At 41.6% G+C, this 13,063-nt stretch overlaps 2 protein-coding genes across 3 annotated transcripts; both read right to left on the reverse strand.

Moving 5' to 3' along the window:
- Positions 1-1,423: 1,423 nt before the first annotated feature.
- Positions 1,424-8,154, reverse strand: spc24 (SPC24 component of NDC80 kinetochore complex). 2 transcript variants are annotated; one of them, XM_061224992.1, is made up of 6 exons: positions 8,112-8,154; positions 6,836-7,017; positions 6,326-6,470; positions 4,978-5,082; positions 2,670-2,746; positions 1,424-1,617 (listed from the first exon to the last, which is right to left on the reverse strand). In XM_061224992.1, exons 2-6 carry the CDS (start codon positions 7,002-7,004, stop codon positions 1,511-1,513), a joined length of 603 nt encoding a protein of 200 aa, XP_061080976.1. In that variant the 5' UTR covers positions 7,005-7,017; positions 8,112-8,154; the 3' UTR covers positions 1,424-1,510. The 2 variants fall into 2 exon arrangements, with proteins under 2 accessions (XP_061080976.1, XP_061080975.1); XM_061224991.1 differs by having other exon boundaries at positions 8,039-8,154.
- A 1,929-nt stretch (positions 8,155-10,083) lies between these two features.
- On the reverse strand, positions 10,084-12,269 carry LOC133115203 (cyclin-dependent kinase 4 inhibitor D-like). The gene is made up of 2 exons (XM_061224997.1): positions 11,696-12,269; positions 10,084-11,142 (listed from the first exon to the last, which is right to left on the reverse strand). Exons 1-2 carry the CDS (start codon positions 11,834-11,836, stop codon positions 10,771-10,773), a joined length of 513 nt encoding a protein of 170 aa, XP_061080981.1. The 5' UTR covers positions 11,837-12,269; the 3' UTR covers positions 10,084-10,770.
- Positions 12,270-13,063: the final 794 nt, after the last annotated feature.

Consider the following 13,063-nt stretch of genomic DNA (forward strand, 5'->3'; position numbering starts at 1 on the left):
GCCAGCCTCTGTAGCATCAGTTTGTGAAGCAGTCTGCTTGCCTCCAAGAGTGTTTCTGATCCATTTGGACAGGCGTTTCCTTCATTATTGTGAGAATTCTTCAGACATCATCGATAGATCATCTATCTCCATTGGCCTACCAGCCATTTGCTCACCAATGCCCTTTGTTCATAATGATTTATTGTGGCAAGGCTATTGTTTGGCCTATGCATATGTATATAAATATAATCAGATTAAGCAAATAGGCCCCAGTCCATATCTTTGTTGTACTGTTGGCAGTTGAAATTGTACTTCCTTCTAGGGTCTTTCAGCGCACTTATCCCTGGTTATGGGTACGCACTTTGCACTTTGTTGTACGTTGCTCTGGATAAGAGCGTCTGCCAAATGCCATGTATGCAATGTAATAATGGCCCTCCTTGACCATCGTCAGCACAACTCTGGTCCTCATGTTGACAAATGCTAATAACAGACTCCAAAGGCAATTAAAAGCCAATAATCAAGACCAGACACGGAAACATTTTATATACCTGCACTAAGGAAGTGATTGAGCTCACGTATCAGAAAGTTCTGAGAAGCCAATTGTCCAATTACTTTCGGTCCAATAAAATGGGGGTACTTTGAAAAGTGATGTAATACCAACACGGATAACCTGACATTGCATAATTTGGGGGAATTATGGGTGACAACTTTCAAGCTTGGATCAACATCACAGCTCAAAAACAGATACAACTCAAGGGACATGAGCTGTACATAAACATTTTAATGTGGTTCGAACAGGAAATACAATAGTTGTCTTACAGTGCAAGATTACTCGCCAGATTAATTTACCACAGGCTAATGTTTCAGCTACCTCTGCAATTCCACTACCAGTGCAGTTGTGATGGCAATTATATTTTCATACATTACATTGTTGCTTTTAAAACTAATATAATTACATGCAAGAAAGAATGCTATGCTCTTGCTAACAGAGTGGCTTGTTGATTGACCAGCTTGGACTTTTGGGTATAGCATTGGGCCTAGAAAAAGGTATCTTTAGACAGTACAAATGAGCATCATAAAACAGCTGGTTGACTTTTTTTTTCCCAACAGTATAGGACTTGACTTGCAAACTCCACCATTGATTCATACCATTGTTTGCAGCCTTTGAAACTTCTATTTCAGGGAGCTCAGAGACCAATAATAATGCCAACAATTTGTTGATATTCATAATTTTCATGGGTATATCTATGCATTAAGTCAATGCGTGCGCCAGTATTAAAGCAACTCACCAGCACGAGAATGAGAACCCAAAGAAGCTGACCGCTAAAACACAACACTTGAGTGATAGAGACACCTTGTGGCCTGAAAGCCCAATCTACCAGGCGGAGAATTTGCATAAATTGATTAAATTAATCAAATTAATTAAATTAAGTATGATCACTGAAAGTGTTTACAAATTTTATTAGTATTATAGAAACGCATAAATACAAAAGAAGACACAAATAACTGACAGACTTCCTCCCCTTCCGTTCTACCAATCGGTGCTGACGAAACTCCATAGGTAGTCGCTAACGGCGCACTTGGACTGCGATGCGGTGTCGACGTTGATCGGAGTGGCAAGGTCTTCTCCGTAGTGAACTGCAGGAACGTCGGGGTGGAAGAAAACGGCATGGAAAACATAAATTGCACAGCGGGAGAAAAAAATATCACCGCGTCTAAAAGTTTCCATCGACTGTGACGCCAGGAAAAAAAGCAACCAGGATGAAGGTTTTTCACAATAAACAAATAAAAGAAAGCCTCTAATTCACTGGGTGAAAAAAACAATACATTGATTGGCTAAAATAATGTGCACTTTCCAAAAGGTAGATGAGGAAAAGTACAAGAAATAAATCTTTTTTTAAACGTCAACCACCGCTTATCACAACGCAGTTCACAAGTGGGGCTGCCACAGACAGATATTTTAATACATGTTTTATATTCCAGCAAGAGTGCTCAAAAACTTTCAAACTTCTATTAATCTCTTTATTGCACATAATCCCATAATAATTTGATTTCAAATCTTTATTGCATGGCAACTGAATGCCTCAGAGCCATTGAAGCTCAGAACCTTTGGGAATGGTTTGGTTGATTGCAATATGTTTTACAATCACAACAAACCAGCATGTGTTTATCAGTAGCTCAGTTTTGGTTAGCATCCCAGGTCTGGTATACTATATTTTGTGCATGACGGTTTTAAATAGGACTAACTGTTGTGGTTTAAAAATGTTAAGATGTACCAGTTATGACTTCGTAATTGGGCTAGATCAGCATCACCCACCGGGAAATGACCAACACTAACCTCAATAAACTGTTTAATGTCCGAAATCCTCATCCAATAACAACCTCAATTATAGCAGTCCTAATAAGATGCATTTCGTACCACTCTGTTTTTGTTTTAATATTAGTGGCAGTCTTAAAACACCATTTTCTCTCAACAACATGATGTGCATTCATGCAAAGTACAGAAATGCCATAATTCTCATTATAATACAAAGACTCGTTTTATGACTCAGACTCACACACACACACAAAATCCAACTCTTGTGTGAACTAAATGTTAATCGTAAACCAGGTAGCCCGTAAAGACTTTTCCGATGGCAAACGCACTATAATGGTAAGAGTTTGGGGTCGCAGGGGTGAGGAGAACATACCGCCTTTCAGGATGCCAGGCTCATCGCCGTGCTCCCACTTAATCTTGGTGACCTTGTAGTACAGCTGGGCAAGGTATCTGCAGAGGAGCAGAGTGCAGACACGCATCACCAAAACATCTTGCAAAGGGACATTTAGCAGCAATTCTGTATATGACAGGAATGACAGAGCAGAAGTGGAGTACTATGGCGTGTCTGGAGGGTTTGTGCAGTCTGCAGCGACTAGTTCTGCTATAAACGTCGAGAGCAACTGTGTTACTATGCCAGTGAAATGAGGTCGGTCTATGGTTCCCAAACTCAGCCCTGGGCCCACTATGTATGCTGGTCTTTGTTACAGCCAATCTCATGTCTGTGTAAACATGTTTAGGTTCCGCCATAATTACTTACAGTGCATCCGGAAAGTATTCACAGTGCTTCACTTCCCACATTTGGTTATGTTACAGCCTTATTCCAAAATTGAATAAATTCATTTTTTCCCTCAAAATTCTACACACAACACCCCATAATGACAACATGAAAGAAGTTTTTTATTTTTTTATTTATTAAAAATAAAAAACTAAGAAATCACATGTACATAAGTATTCACAGCCTTTGCTCAATACTTTGTTGATGCACCTTTGGCAGCAATTACAGCCTCAAGTCTTTTTGAATATGATGCCACAAGCTTGGCACACCTATCTTTGGGCAGTTTCGCCCATTCCTCTTTGCAGCACCTCTCAAGCTCCATCAGGTTGGATGGGGAGCGTCGGTGCACAGCCATTTTCAGATCTCTCCAGAGATGTTCAATCGGATTCAAGTCTGGGCTCTGACTGGGCCACTCAAGGACATTCACAGAGTTGTCCCGAAGCCACTCCTTTGATATCTTGGCTGTGTGCTTAGGGTCGTTGTCCTGCTGAAAGATGAACCGTCGCCCCAGTCTGAGGTCAAGAGCGCTCTGGATGTCAACCAGGATGTCTCTGTACATTGCCGCATTCATCTTTCCCTCAATCCTGACTAGTCTCCCAGTTCCTGCCGCTGAAAAACATCCCCACAGCATGATGCTGCCACCACCTTGCTTCACTGTAGGGATGGTATTGGCCAGGTGATGAGCGGTGCCTGGGTTCCTCCAAACATGACGCCTGGCATTCATGCCAAAGAGTTCAATCTTTGTCTCATCAGACCAGAGAATTTTGTTTCTCATGTCAAGTCCTTCAGGTGCCTTTTGGCAAACTCCAGGTGGGCTGCCATGTGCCTTTTACTAAGGAGTGGCTTCCGTCTGGCCACTCTACCATACAGGCCTGATTGGTGGATTGCTGCAGAGATGGTTGTCCTTCTGGAAGGTTCTCCTCTCTCCACAACTTCTTCCATTTACGGATAATGGAGGCCACTGTGCTCATTGGGACCTTCAAAGCAGCAGAAATTTTTCTGTACCCTTCCCCAGATTTGTGCCTCGAGACAATCCTGTCTCGGCGGTCTACAGACAATTCCTTTGACTTCATGCTTGGTTTGTGCTCCGACATGCACTGTCAACTGTGGGATCTTATATAGACAGGTGTGTGCCTTTCCAAATCATGTCCAATCAACTGAATTTACCACAGGTGGACTCCAATTAAGTTGTAGAAACATCTCAAGGTTGATCAGTGGAAACAGGATGCACCTGAGCTCAATTTTGAGCTTCATGGCAAAGGCTGTGAATACTTATGTACATGAGATTTCTTAGTTTTTTATTTTTAATAAATTAGCAAAAATTTCAAGCTTTCATGTTGTCATTATGGGGTGTTGTGTGTAGAATTTTGAGGAAAAAAATAAATTTATTCCATTTTGGAATAAGGCTGTAACATAACAAAATGCGGAAAAAGTGAAGCGCTGTGAATACTTTCCAGATGCACTGTACATTGCTGGCTTTAAGCTGGTTACACTAACATTAACACCAGTTAGCTATTTATTTAACATTGTTTGCACAATGAGACAGTAATCATCCACCGTCACTGCACAGACCTGCATTTTGTCACAATCTTTTTCAAATATGCTGATGACAAAAATGACAACGGTCATACAGTACTAGTGATGCAAAGTAAATCACCATTTTGAAAGTTGCGATGTCAACAAGACATTGGCAAGACATTCCTAGTTTCACTGTTGGGTACAGTTGTCAATGTGTGCAGTTCTCAGAGTGTACAGTTCTCAGAGTGTACACTTGTCAGTGGTACAGTTCTCAGAGTGTAGTTGTCAGAGTGTAGAGTTGTCAGTGTACAGTTGTCAGAGGGTACAGTTGTCAGTGGTACAGCTGTCAGTGGAAGGATGCAGTATGGCTGCTGCCCGGATGCCTTACATAGCTGAAGGGATGACCTCTGTTGTGTCCTCGTCCACCTCATCCTGCAGGTTCTGGACCTCACGCTCAGAGTCCTGCAGGCTCTGTAGCTCCCTCTGCAGGAACCTGGCACAAACGCTAAGGACTTCAGCACCAAGTGGACAGCTCTCATCACATGCCCACATACACAAGACAGTTCACAAAACACATAGCAGCATCACATAATGTACAGGGGACCACTTACAAATCTTCACCAAAAACTCACGGATATGCGAATCCATTCAGGACACACACACACACACACACACACACACACACACACACACACACACACACACACACACACACAGGAAGGACTACTTATAACATGCACACTGCGCTCACATATGAGGACATCCGACACAAAGTACACCCAGCCTCAATGCAAGTCACCATTCTGAAAATCTTCCATTCCTCCTGGATGGCACTACAGCCAATTATGCACCATATCTTGGGACTCCCAGACACAGGTACAGAAGAACAGACAGTGGGGTATGTCAGTAGGCTAAAACAGCTGCCCCAGAAGAACAGGCAGTGATACGTGTCAGTACGCAAAAAAAAAGCTTCCCCAGAAGAGCACACAGTGGGGTATGTCAGTAGAACTGACAGAGGGGCATGTCAGTACACTACAGAGAACTGCCCTAGAAAAACAGACTGTGAGGGGTGTCAGTAGAACACAGTGATGTGAGTCAGTACCGTAAGGACAGCTGCCCCAGAAGAACAGACAGTGGAGTGCATCAGTAGAACAGACAGTGGTGTGTGTCAGTAGAACAGAGAGTGGAGTGCATCAGTAGAACAGACAGTGGTGTGTGTCAGTAGAACAGAGAGTGGAGTGCATCAGTAGAACAGACAGTGGAGTGCATCAGTAGAACAGACAGTGGTGTGCAGCAGTAGAACAGACAGTGGTGTGTGTCAGTAGATCAGAGAGTTGAGTGCGTCAGTAGAACAGACAGTGAGGTGCGTCAGCAGAAGACAGTGAGGTGCGTCAGTAGAACAGAGAGTGGAGTGCGTCAGTAGAACAGTGAGGTGCGTCAGCAGAAGACAGTGGGGTGCGTCAGTAGAACAGACAGTGAGGTGCGTCAGCAGAAGACAGTGGAGTGCGTCAGTAGAACAGACAGTGAGGTGCGTCAGCAGAAGACAGTGGGGTGCGTCAGCAGAAGACAGTGGGGTGCGTCAGTAGAACAGAGAGTGGAGTGCGTCAGTAGAACAGACAGTGGGGTGCGTCAGCAGTAGACAGTAAGGTGCATCAGTAGAACAGAGGGAAGTGCCATTACACTACAGGCAGCTGCCCCAGTAGAACAGCAGTAGGGTGGCTGAGGCGGAAGGATACTGCAGCTCTGCCTCCGTGGTCTGGTTCTTGGCCACACTGCGCTGCAGGTCCTGCTCCAGACTCTCCAGCTCCTGAGACCGCTCACTCTTCTGCTTCTCCAGGGCCAGCAGCTTCTGCCCCACTCCCTCCTCCGTGTGCGTCAGATCTGAGAGGGAGAGGGGGACCAACACAGGGGGCGAGCGAGTGATAGAGGGAGAGAGAGAAGAGGGTGGGTAGGGTTAGAGGTGAAGCAGGAATTATGGAGGGGATGAAGGAGGGATAGAAGAGAGGAAATGAGGAACAGAGAAGAAAAAGAGAGGGGAGGTTAAGACGGGTATGGGAGAGACATTGGATTGGATATGGAGCTGAAACCTACAAACAAAAAAACTCCAGAGAAAATTCACCACTCCCTGCTAAGACACATTATTAGCCCTAGGAGGCGGCTGTCACCAGGCACCTTGTGACAAGCTGACTTACTTAAACACAATTTCTGAAACAACAGACTGACAGATTCTACCCGACTTCTCTCACCGCTTAAAAGCTGAGTGATGGTTCTCTTTGTGTTGGTGTGGCATTCGAACAGACGCTGGTGCCCTTCCCGCATGCCTCGCAGGTTGTGCTCTCCTTTGTTGCTCTTGATGATGCAGACCAACGTCTCCCCCGTCTCCTCCAGATCTTGAAATCCCGCGAGAGACACCATAGTTCCACCTGCCCTGTTCAAGTATTACCCAGAGAAACTGTCAACACTCTGCACCCTGGTACCTAAACTGGCAAGATAAATTGACCTACAACTATGCATGTTTCTAGCAGACCGCTGTGCTAGCTAGTTCCAGTGAACACTAGGTTCCCAACCTCGGTCCTGGGACTGTGCTGGTGCTTGTTCCAACTACAATTGCAATTGCAGAATTTTTTCTTAACTAATTTCATGTTTAGAGGGATTATTTACCCTCTTAATACATATTATGTCAGAAATAGCTATGCATGCCATGAAGAATAAAAGCCCCATGTTCACGTAGTGTTTATTCTGATGTTGCAAACAATTGCATAAAATGTGGTAACAACTTTCATTATCCACCAAATTGTTAGTTTATGCTTCACACTTCCCGTAAGATGATGATTGATCACAGAGTTAATAAAATGTTACCTTCTATTATGTCATTGTTAATATATAGCTATGCACAATATGAATATGGAAACTGTATTATTGTGAGCTATTGCTAGCACAATGAAGCTTAAGAGAGTGAAGAATACCTATAGACACAAAAGGGACAAACAAAATAATAACAGCTTGTTAAAATACTGGGATTGCAATTCTGGTTGGAACAAAAACCCGCATACACAGGGAGGCCCAGGACCTAAATTAGGTTGGTAACCACTGCTCTAGTAAATATAAACGTAACTTGGCTAATTTCCTTCAGTTAAAAGCTTGCTAAGTTACAAATAAATATTTACATAAATAAATAAAATTAATTTAGCTTACTACATAATATATTACATACCATCTAAACATTGATATCTAGTAAATCATGTAGCTAACGTTGTTGTAGAATTGAGTTTGCCAAGATGAAAATCTCCACGAACAGTAAGATAGCGTTAGCCAGCTAAGGTTAGTTAGCTGTTCCAACTGTGGCATGCCCACTCGCTTTAATTTGCTTGCGAACATGCAACACAATTTCAAATAAATAGCTTAAATTTTAATACTAAAAGAGTTAGAAACCATACAATGCAGCTTACAATAAATGTGTTGTTCCAATTCACAGCGACAGACGCCTGTCTCTTTAGCCTTGTTTTGAAAATTCAAACTTGCCTCGCAACTTCGCAAAAACCGCGCTTGCCGTATCCTGAGGCATCTGATGGAAAGCATGTAAGAAGAATAACACATATTTACATTATTAAAACAACTGACTTCATGTTTGCATATATATTTGAATGCCAATTACGACATTTAATTAGTCCTAATATTACATGATTCCAAATTTTATTTTATTTATTTTCTTCATATTTTCATTCAGGCGTTAATATCAGACACCTACAAATAGTTAGTCAGAAACTGGAGCGCAGCATGTGAGTAGGCGATGAGCCCGAATCAATGACCCGAATGACCACACGAGAGCGCTGACGGGTTGCTGCAATACAAAATCCAAAGGTGACTAGCGATGATGATAATTGTTAAGAGGATGCAAAATCTTTTCGTAGCTGCAGTGCAGTTAACAAACAAATCTCAGAACCACAGAAGGTGTTCAATTAAATGTAAAATTAAAGTAATTGCGTGTTATTAACCTGTAGTACTCACCTGTCACTAAGTGGCCTGTAGTTAAAATGACAGATGAATTGTCATGGCAATGGGAGAAAATATCTTGATTGCTGACACCTCAATAAGATGAAAATTTAAGCAACATGTAATTTGATAAATAAATACTTGTTTACATTCACGTTTGGACATGGGGTTCAAACTGAGCACCAAAATAATGTATATAAATTAATGATCAGAACTGTGGTATATATTCAATCCAACTAGACTTCAATTTGCTGGCTGTACATGTAGGGCCAGTTTCACAGACACAGATTAAGCCTATACTCTCAGACTAAATAATTTTTTGAATGGAGATTCTCCATACAAAACTCCAGGATTAAACATCTGTGTCTGTGAAACCGGCCCATAATGTGTTAAGACTGGGCTCAAGGATCTCTCTGCCAGTGCTGTTCGTAACTTAAAGTTTATACAGAACCAAAAAAATAGATTGTTTCCCTTTACCATACTTTTTATTATGTTACTTCATAGTGGTAAATTGTTGGTAAATGTAGAGCTGTTGTGCTGAAATATTAGTCAGGTTAATGTGCACAATATCAGTGAGACCGTTCTCACACACAGCATTTATGGTTCACCTTACACTGTAAGAGCTTCACAATGATGAATGTCAGAAATATTACATTGCAGGTTAATAAATCATGCCACATGTATCAGTATACATCTATGATGCAAGTCAGAAATATTACATTGCTGGGTAATAACTCATGAGTTATGCCATATGTATCAGTATCAGTAAGATTATACACTCACAATACTGTTTTTTGGGGTACAAATAAGTATATTTAAGCAACAAAGGTCAAACTTAATTACTGTGTAGTATTTTATGTATATATATTTCATATAGGGCGGCACGAATGGTGCTGTGGGTAGCACTGCTGCCTCACAGCAAGGAGGTCCTGGGTTCGAATCCCCGTCGGCCGGGGCCTCTCTGTGCGGAGTTTGCATGTTCTCCCTGTGTCTGTGTGGGTTTCCTCCAGGTACTCCGGTTTCCTCCCACAGTCCAAAGACATGCAGGTTAGGCTGATTGGAGAGTCTAAATTGCCCGTAGGTATGAGTGTGTGAGTGAATGGTGTGTGTGCCCTGCGATGGACTGGCGACCTGTCCAGGGTGTATTCCTGCCTTTCGCCCAATGTATGCTGGGACCCTGTGACCCTGATCAGGATAAGCAGGTTCAGATAATGGATGGATGGATGGATATTTCATATACCTTTTTGGTGAGTATAGGTTATTGAAGAAATAGGATACTTCACAAAACACTTGTAAAATTTCAACAGAAACAACAGTTCTTTGAGTCCAACAGTTTATTTCTGGTCCAAACAATAAATATTCAAGTGAAAGTAGACAATTTTCAAAAGTTGATACTATAAAGTGTTTTTTATATAAACATATTTTGTTTTAAAAAGATAACTTTTTTAAATAGAATGTTCGTAAACATATGTACAATTCATGACAATACCTCAATAAATAGTTCTAATAAATTCTTTAAAGCATTATGTACAATTCATAAACAACAATCCACAACAAACAGAGTACCTATATCAAGGGCGTGGGTTATTTGAAGTAATTACATTATGCATTTAATTAGTCACATTAATTAAATAATTCCAGCTCGTAGCCTTTCATAGATGACAGGCAAACATGCAAAAAAAAGGTCCAAAGAGAACAGCTTTCACACTAACTGATAGACTCCAAACCTTATATTTAATCAAGTATGTCTTTCTACAATGCTTTCAAGGAGAATAAAATAGTAAAATGTAATTTCATTAAGTTTTAAAATGCAAGATTGCTTATAAAATGCAAAAAATGATTAGAATGCCTACCATGAATGTCTTTGTATGTGTGTAAAGTTTAAAAAATGAATAAACACCTTGAAAGCTCACCAATCAAATAAACAAGAAATCAATTCCCAGCTTACATGCATTCTTAATATGAGGTCAGATTGCGAAAGCTAAGATAAGAAATATGTTAACATGTGCAAACAAAACGTCAGATCCAAGGATTTAGTGCGTTTCTCCTAAACACCAAACTAAATCACAGAAATGAAGACAAGCTCATCACACAGATCGAGGTTGCAGTAAATATTACGTCAGAGGAAGAGGAAATTAGATTTCCAGTATGGTGCTCCGATAGAAAAGCCTAAGCCTGCCACTGTCAACTATGCCTGGAACTTCAAACTTGATTCAAACTGACGTTCAAGCAGTTCTACTAAGCCGGGGCAGCGCAGGGCGCGGGCGACGTCCAGAGCGGTGTAGCCGCTGGTGTCTTGGTGATTTAGGTTGGAACGAGGAGCCAGGAACTCGACCACGTCGATGTGGCCTTCTCGGATGGCGACGTGAATGGGGAGAGCGCCAGTGTTGTCCTGCGTGTTCACAGATGCTCCGAACTGCACCATAATCTGGAGCGTGTCAACGAACCCGGCCCGAGCGGCGTCGTGTGCTGGCGTGACTCCCAGGCGATCCTGCACGTTGGCATTTGCGCCGTGTTCCAGCAGGAGACATGCGACACTGGTGCTGCCCATCATCATCGCCTGTAGAAGGAGGAAGAACATACACGGTTAAACCACTGCTGGTTTCTGACGAGAACCGTTAAATATATGAGACGTACACGTTAATTGGCTGTGTGAGACATACAATGTCCACTTTTAGTTCACAGGTTGGCAACAACCGTGGTATGGGCCTACAGCGTAGATTGTCTAGTCAATGCCATGGTGTTAGCAATTTTGCTGGAATACCACCATGTACAGTACAGTGTGGTCAATGCATTGTACACAGCTCCTTGTCACTTGGCACTTTCAATAGCTTCACCCCATTTCGCGCTTGTTCATGTGAAACATTGTATCTGACAAACCGCGCTTACCACCCAAGTGGATAAACATGGGAGGCGTAAAAGCACAGACAGAGACTTGATTTACCAGTTAGTAGCCTGTCGTTACAGCTAAATAGCAGGCCAAATATAAAAACTGGGATTTCAACAATGATAGCCAGGTAACATATACCAAGTATTACAGTTCATTAAAGCAATCGATGCAAATTTAGCAAGAGTGTATATGAGGTAATTTAGACTAAAGTTATCGTCATTACCTGAAGAGCGGTCCTTCCAAACTCATTTACTGTGTCAGGATGTACGTGTTGTTCCTCCAGCATCCTCCGCAGTTCTTTCACGTTTCCTCTCGAAGCTGCTGCGGTCAAATTCTTTCCGGCGTCGATTTCGCTCAGAACCATGGCTGTGGAATTGCTTTTTTAAAATAGGCCTATAAACCTATCGGTGTTTTAAAGTAAAATAGCAAGTTACAAGTTAAATGTAATTACCTTCGCTAAGTTGATTGCTACTGCTATTTAAGTATGAACGTCCACTCTTCGTGGGCCACTAAGTCAATTCATTTTTAGGTAGCTTGCTTCCAACAGCTATACTGCATCTGAAATTTGCGTATGTCAACGAGCTACAACAAGCAAAATACCCCGCTTCAAAAATATTAAAACGAACGGGTTGCCTCTCAGATATCGAGCCAGCTATATTTCGCAAGTTCCTTTCGTCGTTGTGCAACCGTTATTTCCTCTTATACTTTTTTGTTTTTCAGTCCGACTGAACAACATTTCAAATGAAGCATAACAAAAATATTTATCTGTAATAAGTTTGTAGTCCGAGCCGGTTTTTCAAGACATTTAATTTGCGCGCTGAGATATCAACTGGAGAGTTAAACCCAATCATAATCTTACAAACACTGGAGAGTGACCACTGAACCAATCAGAACCGTGAACCCGGGCACAACAGCTCCATATTTGGCAAAAGGGGCGGAGATATTTCCGGGTTGCTACAGTGTCACCGTGGTAACTCCCTTCCCACCAATGACAATAACGCCGTAGAAGGCGGGCTATTCGATGGTGGTTGTAAACAATTCATTCATTTCTTCTGTCGTAGTACTAAAGTAGTATTTGTAGGTCTACAAACGTCAAATAGGCTATATGAAAAAAAGGCGGGTTACAGCGTAATATTGACAATGGCATTGCTTAAGGTCATTCTGGACACGTCAACAGAAAGCTAGTTGTTCACCCACGTCATACAATAAAACAACTCTTTCAGTTTTCCCTACTCCTCCTTAGTTAATAAAATAGGATACATATTGCTGACATTTTGAAAAGATAGCCAATGCACCGATACTTAAATAATTAAAATTACTTTGCTCAGTCTTTTTCCAAACTAGCATGCCACTGTACTTCAATATTCCTACATAAGGGCATAACAGCTAACTAAACAATGCATAGGATACACAACATATTTATGTAATGAATAAATAAACTCAATAAAAAAAACTCTTGGTGAGAAAACATAAGTAGTCATATCATCCAAAATTCAAAATCAAAAAATTCTAAATGATCTTCCAAGTCATTAATAGCAGTGTTAATGTGCAGAAATCGTTGACCGTGTCAACCTGAAACTGTCGCGTCACC

This window comes from Conger conger, chromosome 16 (assembly GCF_963514075.1).
Source record: "Conger conger chromosome 16, fConCon1.1, whole genome shotgun sequence".
NCBI classification, from domain to species: domain Eukaryota; kingdom Metazoa; phylum Chordata; class Actinopteri; order Anguilliformes; family Congridae; genus Conger; species Conger conger.